This window comes from Columba livia, chromosome 2, assembly GCF_036013475.1.
Source record: "Columba livia isolate bColLiv1 breed racing homer chromosome 2, bColLiv1.pat.W.v2, whole genome shotgun sequence".
Taxonomy (NCBI): domain Eukaryota; kingdom Metazoa; phylum Chordata; class Aves; order Columbiformes; family Columbidae; genus Columba; species Columba livia.
The window spans coordinates 21,341,219-21,363,131 of record NC_088603.1 but is presented as its reverse complement, the minus strand read 5'-3'; the positions used below and the strand labels follow the sequence as shown (position 1 = coordinate 21,363,131).

At 35.3% G+C, this 21,913-nt stretch overlaps 1 protein-coding gene across 1 annotated transcript in view; it reads left to right on the top strand.

The window, feature by feature from the left end:
- The window catches only part of MALRD1 (MAM and LDL receptor class A domain containing 1), a 255,324-nt gene that overhangs the window by 202,327 nt on the left and 31,084 nt on the right, over window positions 1–21,913 (top strand). Inside the window, exons 34-36 of the mRNA XM_013370091.3 lie at window positions 37–312; window positions 5,589–5,714; window positions 6,641–6,707. Of these exons, the coding sequence (XP_013225545.2) occupies window positions 37–312; window positions 5,589–5,714; window positions 6,641–6,707 (469 nt within the window). The remainder of the gene's footprint in view (window positions 1–36; window positions 313–5,588; window positions 5,715–6,640; window positions 6,708–21,913) is intronic.

The following is a 21,913-nucleotide window of genomic DNA, read 5'->3' as shown; positions in this document are numbered from 1 at the left end:
AGAACAGAATCAATAAATATCCCTTTTTTCTTGTAGGACCTGCTGATCCACACCCTCCAACTTGTAGCAGTGACCAGTTTACATGTGCATATGTGCAGCAGTGTTTGCCCCTTGCTGCAAAATGCAATGGGGCTGAAGATTGCATGGATGGAAGTGATGAAATTAACTGTCCCATGGAGACACCTACTGCCACTTCTCCGGGTTCCTGCAAGCAAACAGAGTTCCTGTGTCATTCCGAAGGGTGTATCCCATCCCTCCTGAGATGTGATGGTGTGCCTGACTGCCACCTTAATGAAGATGAAGTTGGCTGCCGTAAGTTACTTTCATTGCTACAGTTAAGGTGATGCTAACTCACTTTCCTAAAACAGTGATGTGAAACAGAGCAACATTATGAAGTACAGTGTAAATTCACTATCCTCTCATCAAGAAAAACATTAATTGTATCACGTATAATGTGTTACCTGGAAAGACACTCTACGTTTGCAAATAATTTAACTTATGCATTCTTACTCCCTGGCTATCAATTTCAAAAAATGTTTCAAATCATTTGCATTGTATTTCTGTTAATTATTGGAAGCACTTCCACTTTTTTTCCATAGAACGATCAGCTGCATTTGCATTGCCTCATCTCTGACTACAACATGACAGATAGATAGACTTTTGCAGTTCTGTACTTCAGTAACACTCAAAGCAGTACTGACCTTTCAAGGATTTTGAAATCAAGTCTGTTCATGCAGTAGCAGCAATCTCTACTCTGACCAAGGAAAAGGGTTCACAAGCAAAACACAAGGAAAACAGGCTTTGAACTGTAATTGTAATGAGACACCATAAAGCTTCAGATAGACACAAAAGTGTCTGTCCATTTCAAAGTATTTTGTTATTGGCAGATGAACTGAGGCAAAATGTTTCATTCCAAGAAGGTCAAACTAATTAGCTACACAGGACGAAAGAAAGAAAGAAAAAAAAAAAATATAAAAATATTTCTTCCTAAACTTCTCATTCTGAAGAATTTTTTTTTTAACATTTTCTTTTCATCCTATCAGTACCAAAACAATTACTAAGTATCAGTTTCCAGTGAACTAGAAATTCAAGTTCTTTAATATTTTGTATCAAAACTACTGAACGCAGGCCACTGAATGTGCCATTTCTTTTAACAAATTACAAAACCAGTATGGATTTTGTATACTATCTGTACATGTCTTTCTAGGCACTTTCATTTGGAAGCAGGCTCTGTGGTTTTGTTAGTAAAAGGCCTGATTTTGCAGGTATCTCTTTATCTTAAATTCTACATGCCCTGAAGGCATGTAGAAATTTTATATGTCCCTAAGTTCAGATAAACCTCATTAATCTTCATTTGGCGCTGTTTCCTCCTCAATGTCTCCTCTATCAGAGACGTCCCTGCTGTATGCTAGTACATGTACATCCCAGATCCACATTACAGCAGCTAATGTGTTCTAAAATCCCAAAATCCGAAGACCACAAGATTTCCATGGTTATCAGTATTCCCCAAGCAATGGAGATATTGTTTCATTGCTTTTGATTTCTAAGCCATGCTCATGATATGAGGGGAAACTAAGTAATGGTCTATTGAAAGAACAAAAATTCTCCATAGTTATTGCACACCATGGGAAAACTTAGCTAAATTTGTAATCACATTGTTACTACAAAATTCAGTTTGGACTATACAAACATGTAGGTGTTGACAATATAAGACAGGAATACAGAAGCAGCAACTGATATTCCTTCTTTGAAGATGATGCTAGTTGCAGGTAAAGCAAAAAGAAAGCAGTTAGTGGTGATTTGGAATGGAATAATTGAGAAGGTGATTACTGTCCCAGCTGGTTCTGCCATCAAAATGTATATGCCATGAAAGTGCAACATTTCATCTCTAGCTGTCTACTTTTAACATGTGAAATACCATGTATGTTTGTCAACAAAGAAAAGTCAGAGAGAAAAAATCAAATATCTCACAAGTTGTATTTATTTTATTGAAATTTGTGCATAATCTATAAAATTGGTTGTTGTGCTAGTAACTCCAGCTTATATGTACTGTAATAACAGCACAGCTTAGGAGTGAGGTTTTTTTTCAGGTTTTAAATTGAAATGGAATATTTTTTTATCTAAGCAGTTATGAACACAGATTAAATTTTAAGTAGCAAAGTCTTGTTTTGTTTTGTTTTGTGTTTTGTTTTGATTTGATGTGTTTTGTTTTGATTTGTTTTATTTTGTTTTTCTTGGTGCAGGTAAAATTTCCTGTCGATTTTAGAAAATTTCAGTGTAGGAATTACTGTCCTCTTCCATTTTGTGTGTGCCCTGTTCATTAGCAATTTCAGTCATTTAAGTGTCAATATGTGGTCAAAAATGTTCTGGCTTTTGAATTCAGGGATTCATCAGAGAACGTTGTCTTCTGCGATGAAGACCAGTTGTCAAAATGCATCTTGTGTCTTTCAAAGTTTAAGTATAAAACCTGAAAGAAGGTCAGGGCAAAGGAAAAAAATAATAATAATAAAAAAAAAGCATTAGTCAGATCTCTACTACAACCACCATTTTTACCACATAGATGCTTTTCTGCATGACATAGAGATTTATGCAGACATAATTTTGCATAGAATTCACTCAACAGTTAGGTTGTACAATATTATATTAATACTGTTTTATACCTACTAATGTGGTGGATTTTATTATTTGCTGCTTTTAACAATAAAATCTTGGAACTGTTTTCCAGTTTTAAATGTTCTACTTGGCCAGCCTTCTTGTTGTCAGTTTTAGTGAAGGGTACTTTATCTCACCTATTTAATATTTTTTTAATTGCCTGATTAAAATAGTATGGGGTGGAAAACAAACACGTTAACACCAATGGGGTATATATAGTAATTTTTCTCAGACTCCAACACCATCTGACAGTTCTTTGTAATGTACCAAAATGTATCTGTTGTAGTCCTGTAAGTTTCAGCTACCTAGTAAATATTAAAAATTATATACTTTCAAATTGGCTGAGATATTTTTATCCTTTCTACAAATTTAATTTGGACATTGAAAATTGAAATATAGACAAAAAGCTGATGTTTTCACTTTCATGTCTTCACTGTTGTTCTTGCCTCCATTTAATGTCTTTATCCCAAAAATACTTTAAGGCCCCTCATGAAAATAAAAAATAACTAGCTGGAGTAATTTGAAGCTATTTGTAACGTTGTTAACAATAAGCAATATCAATTTTAGTTTAAGTGCAGTAAAAGAATAGCATTGTTTTTAAAATGTGTTCTCAACATTCTTTACCTCAGCACCTATAACTTAGTTCATTGTCCCTTCTGTCTGAAATTCTGGATCTGTGCAAAGTATTCAGCAGTCATATCCATTACTATGACTGTTCCCTCTGTAAATCATATAAAAATCTCAGCGCAATAAGCTTGTTCAAGGTAAAGATATATGTCAAACCAACCTGATGGTCAATAGAAATAAATGAAAGAAAACAAATCAGCCTTTCTTCTATTTTACCCAGCAGTCAGTCCAGTCCAGAACTAGGGGAAGTAATAAAGGGCTATATTACACCTTCTGTTCTTACACCAACCGTCAATGCAAGTGAGAGCTCAGGAACCGAATCTCTTTATCAGTCATATATATGGCAAACTACAAGCAGTACTCTACGTCCACATAGTTTACAGCATCCTCAAAATACACATGCAGACAAAAAAGTTCTAAAGCACATAAGAACAATGTGTTTTATGTCAAATTTCCAACTTTGCTTCTGTTGAAGTCCTAGTCTGAATATGTAATTATGTTTACAGACTGGGTATTTGTGTGCAAATAACTACTTATAAAACTGGTTCAAATAACATTGGGACATCATCCCCCCAATTGCAAAGGGTGTACAGGATTTGGTCTGATTGCACCAAAATAAGTATGAGATTACTGTTTGGTTAGGAAACTGCAGCAGAGGGCATGAGACTCTCAGTTACTTTCTGGAAAGCTGACAATCATGAGATAGATGGTAGGATATGCTACGAATGTGCAGTGATGCTGTAGTCTGCTGTGGTTTTTCAATCTGCCACAACCTGTTCCACTGAACTGAATGGTCAAGGAAATGGAGAGCAGAAAAGGAAATTTTAATTCTTCTTGGTCTTGCTTTTATCCTGCTGTCACTACCAGCAAACTCCCTCTCCATTGTCAAGACTTGTCCAGTCAATTGAAGAGACTTTGATTTAAATGCATGCGCAGAACAGTACAGTGATGGTTTAAAATCAGCCAGAACTTTAAAGTTCTCATAAACATGATTTGGAATTGGGAAAAAAAGCAAGCTAGTATTCTTCTAAAAATTTTTCTGCAGACTACAGTAAATGGTCAGTGCATGTAATCAAAAGTTTTGATCCCACAAGCCCTTACTCACATGAGTAATTTCATATTTCTGAAAGAATATCAAAACTGGCAAGAGTTGACTGGCAAGATCAAAACTGGTAAGATTTGCCTCCATTGTTGTGGTCTAAATTGAACTGCAGCATTTTAAATTTAGCACACTCTTTCAGTCTATATAGACCGGTGATTTAAATTATAGCTGAGACTGTAACAAATGCATCCTCCAGCAGCCTGCCCATCCAGCTTGGGAGGCTTATTACTGTGTATATTGGCTCTTGACCAGGAACAGGAAATATTATTGAATTTAGATGCTGCATTGGGGTATTTTTAATTTTCCTCAATTCTTTCTCTCACTCTGAACTCACAAGCTAATGTGAATATATCTAACACTGATGGAGTCAGAAGAGTTCCCTCTGATTTGCATTAGCATCATGGTGACAGAGTTCAGCTTAAATTACACAAAAAACGACCTTAAAAACAATAGTTTAAGGCAGCATAAGAGAACATTGTGCAAGATAAAGTGACAAAATTGTATTACAGTCCACAGGAGTTTGCAAGAGTATCAGGCACATCCTGTAGAACAGTGATTCAGGAGTAATTCAGTACTTGAGGGATTATGTTATTCCAGCAAGATTTATCCCTCATAATTCTTCTGGACAAATATAGAACATATTACTAAATGCCCAAGAATAAAAAAGGTGTGCAAGTTTAGATTTTTCAGTATAGTATTTCTCTACTTTTTATATGTTAACTATCTTTTAGTATTTGGGTTCTTGTAATAGAAGAAAAATACAGTGTGTTTTAAAGAGATGGACCGAATTTGAATTCACTACTGTTTTGAAATCAGGTACATCTTTTTGAAACACTCTGTATATAATGTCTTTTTAAAATTTATGTTTAAAAATTAATTCCATCATATTAAATCTAGGTTATGAATGAGAGGTGACTGTTTGATGGGTTTTCACTGAGGTTTTGCAGTTTACTCTATCAATGTTTTAAGTGAAAACATCCCCCTTAACAAATCTAACAGGAAAATCCAGCTTCTATAACACCTGTGCTCTGGGTTTTTTACTTATTTGTCTATTCAGTACTAAAGTTGTATGTCTTTGAAAAGCTTGTAGAGGTCACACAGATGCAAGTTTATATACTATAGTATGAATCAAATTTTCTGGTAGTTTTTTAATAGTGAGGAAAATAAATATAGCTGATAATAACTGTCATGTTACTTTTCATTTCAGCCATTAAAGATTGTTTCAATGGTTCTTTGTTATGTGCCTCAACTAATCAATGCATAGCAATCTTCCAGCGTTGTGATGGCATTGCAGACTGCATTGATTTCAGCATTGATGAGTCCAGCTGCTCAGGTACTCAGTTTTGCATAAAAATATCATTTGAAACTAAAAAGTATAGTCATTTCCTACTGAATCTTTAGGCAGCCGTCAAACTTGACTTCCCTCTGCTAAAACTTAATCCAATTACAACAGGCATGAATCTTCCTGATGAAAGTATGACACAGATCAAATAGTGGTTTTGATTTGGGGTTTTTCTTGCTGTAGGGATGTGAAACTAACCTTCTGTAAAAGTAGATGTGATGATGTGAAAATCTATGTTAAGGGATGTTAAAAGTTGACAACAGTGTATCACTGACATACTCCTCTACTTATACAGCTTTACTCTTTTCAAGACTGATATCTCTAATTCTTTTCAGAGTGTAATTCTAAGTGTTAAAATTCTGAACATCTTTAATAAGAAGGCTGATAACACAGGAGTGTCTGTTCATCACCCCTGTTAAAAATCTATTAATAATAAAGTAGACTTAGGTACTAAATAAATATAAGTTCAGTTATTTTAGTAAGTGGCAAAATCTCCATTTCTGGACTCAAATGAAACTCTGACTTGAGAAAATTACAAGCCTGTTCAAGTGGAGCACCAGGATTTATATAAGGTCAAGCAGAGCTTATTGACTATATTGTATTTATGACTTGACACTTGTATCACCAAGTCAAAGTCTAAAGCAGGGGTGTCAAACTCATTTTTACTGGGGGTCACATCAGCCTCGTGGTTGTCTTCAAAGGGTCGAATGTAATTTTAGGACTACTCCTACATTTATACAGTCCTATTATACAGCAAAAATGAGTTTGACACCCGTGGTCTAAAGGGAGAGTCTTTGGAAGTGTTAAGCACCCAAAATGACAGGTGTGAATATTCTGCTATTTTGAAAATCAGTAATAACACATACAATAATGAAGGGGGAAACTTTAAATTATCATTTTAATTCCTATATTTGTAGTTTGTCCTGAAGAATACTGCAAAAATGGAGGAAAATGCATCATCAAAGACGACATTCCCTTATGCCAGTAAGTTTCATTGGGGATTGATTTGTGCCTGAAGCTGGGAAAAGGTGCTGTTGGAAGAGCTGATCCGTTCCCCAGGAACTGAAATGATGTTCAATAGAAGTGTATTTTTTAAAGTCTCTATATTTATTTACAGTTGCTGAGTAAAACACATTTAGAGAAGAATATTGTTTATCAGATAGATTTTTCTGTAACTTTAATCTACCATTACGTGAGAAAGCCTCTTGACCTGACACCTTAAATTTTCTGTGTCATGTTTCACATCAACATATAATACACACTTCTATGAAATATGATGCCTTATATGCAGCAGGTGTTGTGTATCTCAGATGAGATTTAGAGCAGGCCGTGTTCTCATCTTTACCTGAACTTGTGATGTATTTCTGTTATACATTATTTTCTGCATATATTTGGAGAAAGAGGTAATGTTTTTCCACTTATACTGAAAAAGGGGTTAAATATATGCCTGTATTTTTCTGGAAATTCTTTATGCTGAAAAACAAATACAAATAATGTATGCAATTCTGATATAGAATCTATGAGTCCTTAGAAAGCGTCTCAGGATATCTGACAGGATTCATTTACACAAGATACTACTCTGTTTCCCACTGGGGAACTACAGGAGACTTTTTAAAGTGCAAAAGAAAGCAATGTTACATGTTATCATACTTTTGTCCTTCACGTACTTCAGTGGATCTTGCTGAAGAGTTTACCAAATTGTGAAAAAAGTAACTGTTCTATCAGGATATCTGTCTTAGTCAAGATCAAACATTAAGGCTTGCCTCCTAGTCTCTAGGAAACTCACTTTAATAAGCTTGCTGACAAAATTTCAGTTATTGCAGAATCTGTATCTTTCAAGACAAGTTTACCCGTTACTGGTTGAAGAAATGTGATAAGTAACACACTCAGGAAATACAGGTACTTCCATATGGAGTACTTTGATTCAGCTCCCAGAAAAAAACTATTAATTATCTGCAGATTTCCTAAAGAACCTCCTCTGTTGTAGAATAGAGAATGGTTTCTGCAAGAAGCTTGGAATTTCATTAAGCTGACTATTTCAAAACTTCTTGTGACACAGAAAGAGAGAAAGGAACTAAAAACATAGGGGAAGGTTGCAGATGAAATGAAATGGATAGCCAGAAAATGAAGGGATTGAGAATAGCCAGGGAGTTTACAGTTGGTAGATTAAACAAATGAACAACAAGAAAATTGCTTGTAGGGCACTGGGAGAGCAACTGAGATTTTAGATATACCAGAGATTTATAGAAATTGAGTTTATGTTAGGATTTGCAAATGAAAGGAAACAAAAATAGCAAGTGTTTCTTTATCCACAGAAATAAAATATAGTCGGAACAATAGGATAATTAATAGGTTACTTCTCAGCATTCAGTGAGAAACATCATACTGAATAGGTAAATGGAGCAAAGGCACATAAATGAAAATGACCCATCTTATGAGCTAGCATAAATCCAAGACCTGTATTTTCTTGCGTTGGGGAAACAGGTCATTTCTTTTCAAGAAAACTGGAAAAGTAATACATGTTCATAGAATGATAGAATCATTTCGGTTGGAAGAGACCCTCAGGATCATCGAGCTCAACCATAACCTAACCTAACCTAACTCTAGCACTGAACTGTGTCCCTAAGAACCTCGTCTAAAGGCCTTTCAAACACCTCCAGGGATGATGACTCCACCACTTCCCTGGGCAGCTTGTTCCAATGCAAATGGAGCAGAAAAGGAATAGCCAGATCAGCAGTCCAATGTCACTACCACTGAAGGCTTTATAATATTTTTTTTTTAAATTGCTCATATATATAACAGGGGAGTTAGCCATTTCCAGTATAAGCATCTGCATAATATTTGAAAATCCAACATGTCTGCTTCATGAAAACAATGAAAGGAATAAAAATGTATCTGAGTTTTCATTCCCCAGGGGGAAAAAATTTAAATCCTAGAAATGAATGTAGAAAAGACACTTCTTTTTTTTTTTTTTTTTTTCTTTCCCCTCATTTCTTAGTTTATATATCCTGATAAAGGGATGATAGATTAGGGTGGACGTATCTTTTCTTCAGAGCAACTGCTCTTCCGGACTGCAGGGTAGATCAGGAGAAAAAAACAGAGTGTAAAAGAAGACAGGGAGGCTGTGGGAGAGCAAGGAGGTGCCTGAAAAGAGCAAAGGATGGATACTGCCCTGTCACAGGAGTGGCAAGAGGGAGAGTCTTCCTGGATACCCAGAGGTACTTCTGTGTCAGTTACAGTGATCCCAAAAGTCATCAAGTTTGATTAATAGTCTTCAGTGACAGAGTGGGCAAGGGGAACATTTTATTCTTTTATTTCTAGTTTTTCTTACATAACAGATCCTGGTCTTCCTCTGCTTGAAATTCTTGTGTTCCATTTTCTATAAATTAAAATCTGATCCTGTAATTTAAAAGTCTCTTTGGCTTTCTCTGAGAAGCTTGTTTTAACAACAACAACAACAGTCTCATCAGATCTCGAAGTTTTGTCTGATTCAAGGTTCCATCCCATTCCCATAAAAATCAAAACTGATGCTCCTCTTACCTTCGTTGGAGTTATATTGATAGACAATAGCCTCTGGTGACATGGGGTGGCTTTTTTCCATGTTTTTAGTGCAATGTAGTTGAAGTAGTTAACTTTATAGACTCCTTGAAGTAGTTTAATATGTCAGCATGAGAAAGAAATCAACTATTTGAAGAGATTGAAAATCGACAATAACTTATATATTTAATATTTCTCAAGTTTCTTTGACACTGTATATTTTTACACGTGTGCACTATTTTTGCCTAGATATATAAAGTGATTACTCAGGATGCCAACCTGCCATCCTTTCAGCAGTATGTACCTAAGAGGGTTCAGTAGAAGGTGGAAGGTGAGCTCTAACATTCTTCTATGAAAAGGTATCTGTACACTAGTTGGAAGAGGTAACAATGGATACGAGTCCAGATAGTTTCAGTATATATTGGACTGGGTAAAAGGGTTTGGTATACCAGGTTTCTGTCATTTCCATTCATGCTACTGAAAAAAGATTTTCTTAGCTGACACATAATGAATTGCGTAACATGCCAGACCACAGTATTTGAGAATATGACTATTGATAGAGTGGCAGCTGTTCTTATCAAGAGTTTGTGAGTAACTGCAGAGCAAAGGTGCTTTGCAGGTGATGGTTAGATTACTTCTTGAATGAAACACAGTTCAATGGCTGTCCTGGTCCTCTCTGATATTGGACTTCTGAGTTAGGTTTAAAGCCATTTACATTTGCTTCTCCTACTTGGTCAGGAGAGTACTTGGGGTTCATATCAAATATGCTTATCTTAACCATTTTACTTCTTGAGTATCCTCTTTGGCTGCGAGACTAAATAGTGCTTTAGTCTAAAATGCTACAGACACTCATGTCACAAACTGTGGCTCTTATTTGTCCTGACTGAGTCCCCCTTCTGTTGTGGATGCGCAGATGAGTGGCTAGTGCTGGTAACTACTGTGGCCATACATGAAAATCATGATAATCTGAGCAAAAATGTTTAGGACTTTTGCACTTTCAGTGGTCTGATTTCAACGTTATTCTTTTGATCATATATGTATTTTCCCCAGTCATTTGTCCAGTGGTTTGTTTTGTGTTGCTTTTTGTTGGTCATGGTGGGTGGTTGTTGACTTTGGTTTTGTTTATTTCAAGTGAGACCACAGACCTCTGTAAACATAGGAAAGGAATATTGATGAGAATAAGCAAGCTGGGAAAAGTGCTTCTGTAACACACTGAAATTGAAGGGTGAGGCTTCAAAGATACCAGTGCTGAAAAAAGGCCCTGAGAACAAAAATTTCTTATCAGACTGATAGTACATAAATTTAACTCTTACAGCAATACAAGATCAATACAATGTATTCATATTTAAAGTGTACTAAAACTCATGTATAATAAATGCATGATTGCACTCATCTTTTTATTTTATACAAACACTTGGTAATATACCAAATTTCAGAGAGGTTACACTGACTAGTACTAAAGAGTATAATGAGAGAGCTTTTATTAATGTGTGATGTGCAAGAAGGCTCTATCCTTAAACAGAAAATGTAATTGCATTCACAGGCCTGTAATTAAACAATCATACTATAAACTAGAAATACATCTTCATGAAACAGTTTTTAAATGTACCATCTAGCTAACTGAGCTGTGGAGATTAGAATTTCAAGGAGTCATTATATATATGTAATTAATTAAGGTTATCTTCGTAGCTGTGTATCTAAATGCCGGTTTGGCCCAAGATATAGAAACAGAATTATTTTGTTCACTTGCTTTATGAGATAAAAGTGAAAAAGATTATGTTCCCTATTACATTTTAAAAAGTAATTGATTTTACAGGGTTATAATTTATTCAGAGGCGAGGACTGTTGCTTATGCCTCTTAGAAAAGCTACAGGCTATTTGGTCCTCTGTTTTTTTACTTCTCTTCTTCTCATTTTTAAAATCTGCTCTTTATTATAATGACAAACATTCTGTTTTAATAGATGAATAAAGTATTTCGTCCTCAATGGCACAAAAACAAATAGTATTCCACAAACATTAAAAAAATTACCTATTTGGTAGTTGAGACATTTCTCAGAATCTGATTTTATCTTCAAAATACTAAAGGCTGCTACACATATTATATTTTTGATGATAAGCCCTACAAGGTGGCATGGAACTTTAACGCCACAGTAGGCTTGTTCAACGCTTTTTGCAGTCAAATATCTCATGTGCAAAAGGATGGGAATTCCACATCCTATTTGGGCAATGTCTTTCAGAGGGAAATGTAGGGGGTTTTCTAAATATATTTGCCTTTGGATGTAATTTTACATGTACTGTTTTACCGAATTTTTGAGAAATGATGGTGGTAGTTATCTTTAAAAACTAAATGTCAGGAGATTGTTCTAATATCACACAGTATGTCATGAAAACTGAATGATAATAGTATTTCCACCAAATAAAATAAAATGCTTGGAAGCATCTAGCCTGTGATATGATAGAAATACAAAGCCTAGACACTGACAAGATAGACATATCCAGTTCATGAGTAAAGAGAATTTATTATTATTTATTATATTTATTATTTATAATGGGAGAAGATGGCAGTTTCCACTTTAGCTGTTTGTCTTGCTGCTCTCAGAGATTCCCACCTCAGTTGTGGGGAGGGAGGATTGCTGCTATAGCAGCTGCTGAATCACTGCAGATTATAGGCTGCTGAAGAAAAGCAAATCAGTACTGATTTCACTTTATTTATAAAAATTTTCTTTCAGATTTGCTGTAGAACTGTGACATAGGTAAGCTGATAAAGCTATATAGAGCCTATATATGTACCCAAGAAAGTGGTAGTCATGCAAAAGCAATTGTAGATAGGGGAGGAACGGAAAAAAATGTAAGCATGAATGAAAACAAACACCATGATAAGTAATGAAAAGGATAAGACGTTGAAAAGGAGTGTTATGCTAACATTTTGCTTCGGGAGAAAGAAGTCAAAGGTGTGTTCTTTTATGGAGACATATATACAAACATACATAGCTAGCATAGAGAAATTTGTTCATATATTTCCGTCACCCAAGTGCCATCTGAAAAGTGATGCTGAGTTGGGTAAAACTGAGAATAGAAAGGCAAGTTACTAACTCTCTTCTCCAGAATAAATTAGATGCGGCTTGTTGTGAAAGAAAATATACAGTATATTGATAGAAAGGCACCTTTAAGAATTTGCTTACAGAAAACTCTTTCCTAAAGTTTTTCTCTATCTCGTATACTATTTTCTGTTTATTCTATATGCTTTCTTATTCAGACAAGTTTTGTGAAATCAAGATGTTTGTTCTTAATAGAATAATACTGTTGCTTTTTAATTTTTAATGTTTCTGACTTCATAGCCTTTTCCAAAAAAGGCAAACTTGATGTCCTTAAGAACATGCATGTGATACAAGAAAGCTAAGCATCAGAGGAAACTGAATTCTTCAGGAGTGTTTTGATTCCATTCAATAAAAAAGAAATAATCAAAGCTACACAAAACCACAAGTATATGCAGCCTAAATAGAACTGGTTCCCAATAAATTTTCATGCATCCTTGCTGATAGTACAGTGTTTTTTATAAAACACTTGAATACTGATATTTTTTTCAAGAGTTTTAATTAAAAAAAAAATAATTGCCGTGTTCACACCCTTTGTGGTTGCTTTTAACAGTCATATGTAACGGCCAATTGAACTCACCTGGAGATTTGTGGAATGTGTATATTCAGGTATCACTAATTAATGTTTTCGTTCTTTTTCCCTACATCCACTACAGTGAGGAAGACTGTGATACAGATAGGTCTGTGCTGAGGATGGCAGGAAAGATGGAGATAGTGGAGATCTGCATTTCAGAATCTGTATTATTGCAGAAGTTGTGTAGGAAAGACATACATCTCCTATTCTGTACTAATTATGTCCTGATATGTGGCCTACACAGTCCTACCCAATAGGCTTCCTGGTGTCACAATGCCGTCCAGCTATCTTGCATGTTTGCAATTTTCCCTCTTGTTCAACCAGTGTGAATTTATGTCTCCAAGAATTATGCCTTTTGTGCTGTTGCTAGGTGGCTAAGGGATTGCATAAAAGCAGCAAATACTACTAAATTAAGAACTTTTGAACTTTTCTTGCCAGCTTTTGCAGTGTTGACTAATCTGGAAAGCTCCGTGCATTTTAAACACATATACAAACACAGCGGATTTTTCTCAGCACTTGGAAGGATCTTTTCATGTTTGCTATTGCTGTAATCAGGTACTAGGTTACATCTCTAAGCAGGAAGAAGTAACTATATGGTATTCCCACACAGACTTTTGTATTTCTTCTAGGGAAAAGTACATATATATTTAAGCTATACTAATTTTGTCTGCATCTGGTCTGCAAGTCATATTTTCAATGTACAGATTTTTTTTTTTTTTTAAATGTAAATGGATTGTGAGATATATGTGAATATTAAAATATACTTTAGAGTCTATCAGGTTAATGTGGTTCATGCAAGAGTTACAGTGTTGATATCAACACCACACTTACTGCAGGAATAAACATCAGTCATCAAGCCAGCCTTCAGAATTCAGTAAACTACAGGAGGCTGAGATTTTGCTTGTCTGTTTTTAAGTGGTGGAGGTAAGAAAGGTTTGGATTTAAGTAAATTATTTCCCTGTGGATAGGACAAATTACCGGACAGTTTTTGTTTAGTTGTAGTATGTGTTCTTTTGTATCAATAGACTAGATAACAAAGCAGAACACAGATAAATCATATGCCAGATTTCTGGAAATTTATCATATGTCTTCCTAGCTATGCTGAACTAAACCATGCCTTAACTCACCCTCGGTGCAGCCACATGGAAGCCAAAACTGTGGTGATCCTCTCTGTGGTGAGAAAGGATTGTCAACAAGCCCAAACTGGCTTCTCCATTTTTATCTCTAGTTTGGTATGTACTTAGAGCACCCTGGAAGCAGTATAAATTCCTTGCATGGATTTCAGGTATCAACTGTACATCAACATATGTATGGCACCTAGGCTAACCCTCAACAGCTGTCTCTGTTGGAAAATAAAACAGTATTGGAGCCAGTTATATGAGACAATGGCTTCTTAAGTAGAAGTGCTAAGTGAGATTCTACAGTAAGGATTGTCTAAATTATAACATTAAACACGTTTAAGCCTTGGGCCATTAACTTAGTATATAAGAAAATTATTTTTACTACTTCATGAGTTTCCTTGTTTCCACTTAGAACTTTTCAATTTTGTGCTTTAATCCTTTTGCCATTCACCCTTATTAACTGTTGTATTTTCCACTGATGAAATGCCTGCTCAACTGAGTTTGGTAGCAAAAGTTTTAGAAATAAAATTTAAAAAAATATTGCTTAGGGTTGTAAAATGAAGCTAGGAGCAGAACAAAACCTTTTCAAGCAGTGCTACATAGAGCTGAATATCAGAACATTTGTTTTTACAGAGAAGAATTCTAGTTTATAAATAGCTTTTTCTCCTCTGGTAATTCTCTTTTTAGATTTCAGATACTCTTTTGCAAACCACTGATTTTTATCAGCTGAATTAAAGTGCACAGTTTGGCTTGTATTGTAGTCTACTAAAAAAAAAAAAGAAAAAAGCCAGCAGGAGATTTTTAAACATCCATTATTAACAGCCTTCAATAGGTGGGGAAAAAAAAAAAAAGGCTTTTATTTGCTTTGTTTTTCTTTATATCTTCTGTAAATTAATACTTTATTAATGTGAAATCTGTTTGGGACTTAGGAAAATGGAAGAAATATCTCTTAAAGCTTGTTTAATATTTTAGTATGTGGAAAATATTGTGTTTGCATAGTCACAGAAATGCACAGAGATTATCTTCCCGTTGTTTTTGTTTCTAGAGGTGAAGCTGAGGAGATTTGGCAGAATACATTTTGAGGCTACACATCAGCTATTATTCATTACTATAGTTCAAGTGTTTTAACAGGTATCTTATCAAATTCTTCTCCATTTGTGAGGGCCTCCATTATGTTATCAGTAAAGCCTCTCAGTATGTTTTTTTGTAATAAGATCAGCTTCCACAGACTGATAATGTTTTACTTAATGTAAGTATCTGAGAATTTTTTTCTGATGGATCATAAGATAGTAGAGGAAAGCTAAAAATGCGCATACAGCTGTGTCACTAATAACATGAACTGGATTATACTAGTACACTTCTGTTAGCTTATATATATAGACTCACATACATAGGTTCTACACCTATCTGTCTAGTACTTTGTGCCCTTCTAATACTTTTCACTGTGCTGTTACTACGGACAGCAAGGTACAAGTCACTGTAAAAGCAGAAGTTGTGCCTGATACTTTAGTCAGACCTATAAAAATCATACTGCTAGAGAACTATGAGCATCACACTTCAGGATGGGAATATGCAGCACAACTGTGTATTTAAATGTAATGTAGAAGTTGATAAAATATCAAACTACTCTTTCTTAGTTTTCTAAAAATATTTATTTATTTATGTTGCCATTAAAATCTATCATACAGTAAGGCCAAAGTAAGGCTTTAATAGATGTCATAATGTGACCCCGATAATGTATTTTATTTTGCTTTATATATATGTTTTATATGGCAGAACTATTGTATGAAAAAGAGTGAAGATCTAATCAGGTTTCTCTATGCAGTCTATACCTACTGCCAGGTCAGTGTCACTTGAGTTTCAGTCTTGTGAAAATGTCCTCCAGAAAACCTTTTCCTTAATCATCCTGAGCTACTCCACAGTTCTACTTTCTTAACTTCCTGTAATACCTACAAGCAGGTTACGTCTGTACCTTGCACATTCTTTCTCAGTTTTTCATTTTAAAATGTGTTCTTATGACATCTAACAAAAGCTGTTGCTCAAGCTGTCGTCATCTTGCATCTCAGTTACTGCAGCACTGTTCTCCTTGCTTGGATGACTGCAAGGATTTTATGCTGATGTTCCTCAGAAAGAAGCTGCAGAGAGGATTTTTCTGACCACTGCTTTGACCATATTGTTCTTTTTGCATCTCTGCTCACTCTTGCTTATTGCATCAATGTTAATTTTCTTATTGCATCAATGCTAATTATTCACCCTGCTTTCAAAGCCTTCATAATTGATTCCCATTCCATCTATCATTTCTCATTTAGCAAGTATATTTAGAAACATTTCAAATACTGGCTGCTAATCCAGGGTCTCTGCACCCTTGTCAAATTTTAGAGCACAATTTGACAAAACACTTTACACTTTGTGAAGAAAAAGCAGGTATCTCTTTCAAAATAACTTAATGTAAATGTGCATGAAAAAGGATTGAGCCCACGAAGGAATTAAGCATATGCTTTCCCTACAAAACCAGAAAATCAAAGCATAGTACGATAATATTGCCTTTGACATTTGAGCTTTTTTTTACAACTTTCTCATCCTCAGTCTCTAGCCTTCTTTTTTAATAATCTATTTTGTTCTGGTTGTATGAAGTCCTCACAGCTGGTTTTGGCATGAAAACCCAAAGCTAATTCTTCAGTAAATTTTCAAGGCCATCTCTATTTGAATATTTTTTCTTATAACTGTGAAGAACGTACAAGTATTCCCAAAAAATGCACAGCAGTGAACTGTAAAATTATTTTGTAAAGGCATGCTAGACTGCAATGTTCAAAACTCTGCTGCTGACATTTCAGAAGCACACATGTGCTGCAGTAGTAATAAAAATGAAAACTTCCCCCTTTTTCAGGCTGACTCAATAATGTAATTTATAGTTCATAAGGGTTTTCAGGAAAAAAAAAAACCAAAAGCAACAACAAACAACAAACGCAGAAAACAACACCTGTATTAACATCATGGGCCAAACAAACATTTCTTTTTCCTTGGAACTGTGAGAATAACAATTGGCATGTAGTTTATAGCATGCTAGGGATATAATATTATTTCTTCAATAGACCAGCAGATTTTACTCAAATTCTGTAAATTCTAAGTTGTTTAAACTTTGTAAAATTTTACACAATGGATTTAGAAGATTCGTTGGAAATTTGATCCCTTTTTCTGCTTTCACTCCCCTCACTTAAAGACATGGCAATGAGTAGTAAATAGTGTTATTTTTGCTCAAATTCTCCAGACAAGGAATCATTTTTTTTTTTTTTTCTAGAATAACAAACATTTGAAGTTTTCTGGTGAAAAGCAGAAATTTCAAAAAATATTCTGCAAAAAAATGTCTAGTCAGAAAAGTGGCCTACAAAACTATTATTGAGGGAAAATATCCCACTTGACCAAACCAAAATCTCTGGAATATTTAGAAAGGAAGAATACTTGTCTTAATTCTTAGATTGCACCTTTCTGGCTTTTTTGGGTTATAAATTTTAAGGAAGTATCCAGTCAAGATTCACTGTTCTCAATACAAGCCTGGGCTATCACTGTACAAACACATCAGGAACATATATATGTTACCTGATGAAGAGAAGAGGTTCTCAGGAGTTGTGGTACTTTTTCAGCATCCAAAAACTAACTTTCCTTCTCATGAATGGTGTCCTCATTACAAAGTATTTCCACCCAGTATCCCAAAACAATTTCCCTTCTAATGTTACCAAAACACAAAAGTTGTCAGAAGACTCTTTTATTTGTGGCTCATATCCTGGTGTATTGTCAGTGAAACAGGAAGCACAGAAAAATTGTAAAACAAAAATTATTTTGTGGCTTAAAAAATTACTGAAGTTAAGTATTCAGAGCAGTGCCAGTGTGTGCATTCCTCATGACTAATTTCACTCTTCTGCAACAAAGAAGCCACATTGACATTTTTTTTGCTGTTTTTATTTTTAGGGCAGTTCAAGCTGCAGTTGTATTTATGAAGCCTGGTAGGAAGGATGTCTGAGCCTTTTGAAAAACACATTTTTGAAATAAGAATTCTAAGGCCACAGACAAAAATGCTTGAGTAACTGAGCTCTTACTGTGCATATCCATTCATTCAGCTTCTTTGAGGGTATAAAACTAGTCCTGAGAAAAAGTTGGAAGTATGGAATTGAGGATTTCTGAGTTCAGCATGTGTACCTCCCTTAATATAAAGTCTTCCAAAGCATACAAGCAACTTAAAAGCCCATAACCTTTGCACTTTCCAGAGGATTTTTGACACAGTATTAAGTATTAATAGAGTTCACCCTTTTCCTCTCTATGACTTACTTTTTCATCAGTAATGAGCTTATAACAGTGCTCCTTCTTTTCCAGCCCTTTTTGGTGTGTTTGTTTCAAGACCTTCAAGAGAGGGACTCTTTGGATTCTCATTTGTCTTGATAAAATGGGACCCAGATAAAATAACAAACACAGGATCTGTAATAGTAAATTTTAAGTGCATAAACAAATATTAAGGTTCTACATGCTCTTTGAGCCTTTTGAGTATCCTGAGAAGCCAGTGAAAGAGTTTCTGAAAAAAACAGTACTGTTGTAAAAGCTTGGAAGCATGATACGAGTTCTTGCAGAACACTCAGATTTTCTTATGTGCTTATTTCAGAAAGTTGAAAACCAAATTAATAAAAATCACACTTTTGCTATTTATTTTTAAATGTTATTTAGGCTTCTGGAAGACTACTGTCAGTGTAAGGTAATAATAGATGTATGTAGCAGTTTGATAAATAAACTCTGGTGGACATTAGTAATGAGAACCAGACTCTAGTTAAGAATATTCAATAAATGTTATCTTCAGTAATGTACTAAAGCAAAACTGGAATTGTTTATTCTATCTGGAATCACTGCTCAGTTTTCACTGAGGTTTTTGCCTTTGTGTTCACAGAATATATAGGAGTAAATCAGATATCCTTAGGTTAGACAGCAATCAATATCTCTACATCTTTAATTTCTACTCACTTCTTCTATGTAAATATTGGTTTATGTGTCCATTTCTGCTTCCTTAGAGCTGCCTATAAACTAAATTCCTTGTAGGGAAATATCAATTATATTAATTGAAATTCCACTTCTGGACCTAGGATAGACCTTACATATCTGTTAACAGTGAATGTATGAAGATTCATCTGCATTTTCCAAAGAATGCAAGGGTAAAATAAGAATTGATATAGATACATTAGCTCTCTAACCAGTGCCGATCTTTCCCAATAATTACCCTGAGCTTTCATCCAGTTCAGGGAAACCACAATTCTATGCAGATCACAAGGGATGCAAGGATTATTTGCCTTTCCATCCACATTCATTTTGAAACACTGTGTTTATGAAATATCATGAGAAAAATACTGCATTTGCTAACCTTCCTTATGATTAACAAAGCTGAGGTTTAGGGGCCAGAGAACGGATTTCTTCCATTGCATGGTTACCACAAAATAAGCACATATGGTGTAACTTTAAAAGTGTGGATCCAGTAATGCTTTCCTAATCGCCACAGATATGGCACACAGGACATTTCTCCAATTCTTGGCTCTTGTTTCCCAGTGAAGTCACCACCCACAAAGTATTGTCTGTGCAAGTCAAACTTCTGGCAGCACGCTCAAGAGCAAAGGCTCAGTCCCAAACCATAAGAGATATGTCAGCAAACAGTTTAACTTCCTTTTTGCTGTGTGGGTGACCAGAGCAACAGGAAGGCTGTTTTTATTGAATCCTCATGGAAAGTAAGTTCTCAAAGTTTCTTTCTTGCGGAAGAAATAAAAGAAGAGCTGGAATTGAATTGCTCAGAGACAAGCACCAAAGCAGCATTAAATGCTCAGGAAAAAATAATTGACCTCAAGGGTAAACAAAATAATTTAAAGGGTTATTCACAAGAACACCAAGTGCATCAACACCAAGTGTTGATCTCATGTTAACCCTTAAGCCTTCAAGAAAAGCCCGAGGGTTATCTGAGGTAATAGCAACAATTCAATGTTGAAATAAAAAACAAAATTCAGTACTAAGTTTATAAAACTGAGGAGATCCTTCAGTTTGCACTGATGTTCATACAAGTTCTACAATTTGTACATGCCTTTCTCTCCCAGATATTTGAACAAAAGGTCCTGAATTGAATTCCTTGTAATAGAAGTCTGCCACAACTTCAACTGATTAAAGAAGAAAATCTATATATCCATAAAGTATTACGAATATATTTATGAATCAAACTTTGAGTCACGGTACTGCATCCCAAAATTTCGTTTCTTAAGTACTGTCATTTAAAATTCTTCCCTATTATAAGCAGGTGAGAAAAAATAATTGGATATTTGTTATTTTATTTTATTTAAGATTAGAGTTCAGGTTTTGTCTTTATGTTCTGGCAAGAAATTTTGGAGTGGGGGCTCACGGGGCTCTCAGTCATGTGTATGTTTGAGGCCTGAGCCAAAATTTCTTCTCTGATCCATCTAACTCACAAATAGTAGTTATTCACTGTCATGCAAGTCAGTTAATTTAAACTTTCGTCAGGTCAGCCTGAGCAGAGACATGAATCCTCTGTATTCATCTTGCTCAGTTAAGCTCAGAGAGAATGAGGATTCTGAAAGGACATGAGCAGACCAGGCATTTTAGGAGTGAAATCTCTCTTGTGGGGATATGTAGATGTGTTTCTAAACTGGTAGAACCCTGTGGGATCTGAAAACATTTGTTAGACTTTTAACTAAGAGAGGGACGTATTTGGTTAATAACTGAAATAGGGCAATGTCAGTGTTAGAGGTGGAGGTAAATTACTTGAAGAGATAAAAATTAAGTTGAAGGTAGCACATTAAGGACAATAAGATCTACTTGCAACATACCCTGTCTTAAAAGTGGATGTTGTGCCCACACTGAATAGAAAAAGTTTTTTAAACTAAAAGCCAGCTTCTACTGGAATCTGAATTAGGATACTATTCAAATAGAGAAAACTCAGTGTGACTAGGGAGAACAGAGTAGAAATAAAAGCATTACTCACAGCTGTCCCTTTTCCTACTTGTCCTCAAGGGATGTGTCCTCACTTCCCAGCCTGTTGCAGTTAATTTGGACACTTTCTGAGTGGCTGCAAATCTTGCTCCTTTTTCTGTGGTCCCAAGTAATCATCCCCTGGGCTCTGAGGGCCTGACTCTCTCCTTTCAGTTGTTTCTCAGTCTTTTTTATGTAAGCCACAAGCTGGCAACTCTGTGTCTCCCTGTCCTGCTGAGCCTGGTTTCATCTGTGGTCTCTGCTCTACTCCCTAGCTCTTCTCCGTTTGCTCAGTAGTTTCTCAGGAAAAAAAGTAACCTGTTTCCTCCATCAGCAGGTTCAACCAAAGCTAATCATGCTGATTAAAGGAACTGAACATAAGGCTGAAAACAAACATGCACTCTATTTATGTATTTACATTTGAAAAGGAACAGGCTGAGATTTTCAGATATTCAATATGTAAAACAAGCTCTGTACATCCTGTGATAAAATGGCAAGAATGGGCAACTTGCTAGCCTTGCATTAGCCTGTCACTATTTTCATGGCTCTGTGCATACACTTGGTGCCTACACCCTATCTTCTGGGGTTTGGTAGTCCAGGTCCAGATGGAACATCAGTCCTCCTGGTGAGTTTTGGTTAATATCACAGTATAAGCAAAAAAGTACTACTGTACAAGTTTTGGAGAGAGAAAAAAAGTTACCATAGGCTAGTGAGCTCTAAAACTAAGAGTACATCCCAAGACAAGAAAAAAGACAGACAAAATGGGTAGGAAATTTTTCAATGACAAAACTGGCAGTTCTGTAAAGCAGCAGGTCATCAAGTACATCATGAAAAGAGGATAAAGTTTTGTGTTATTTTTGG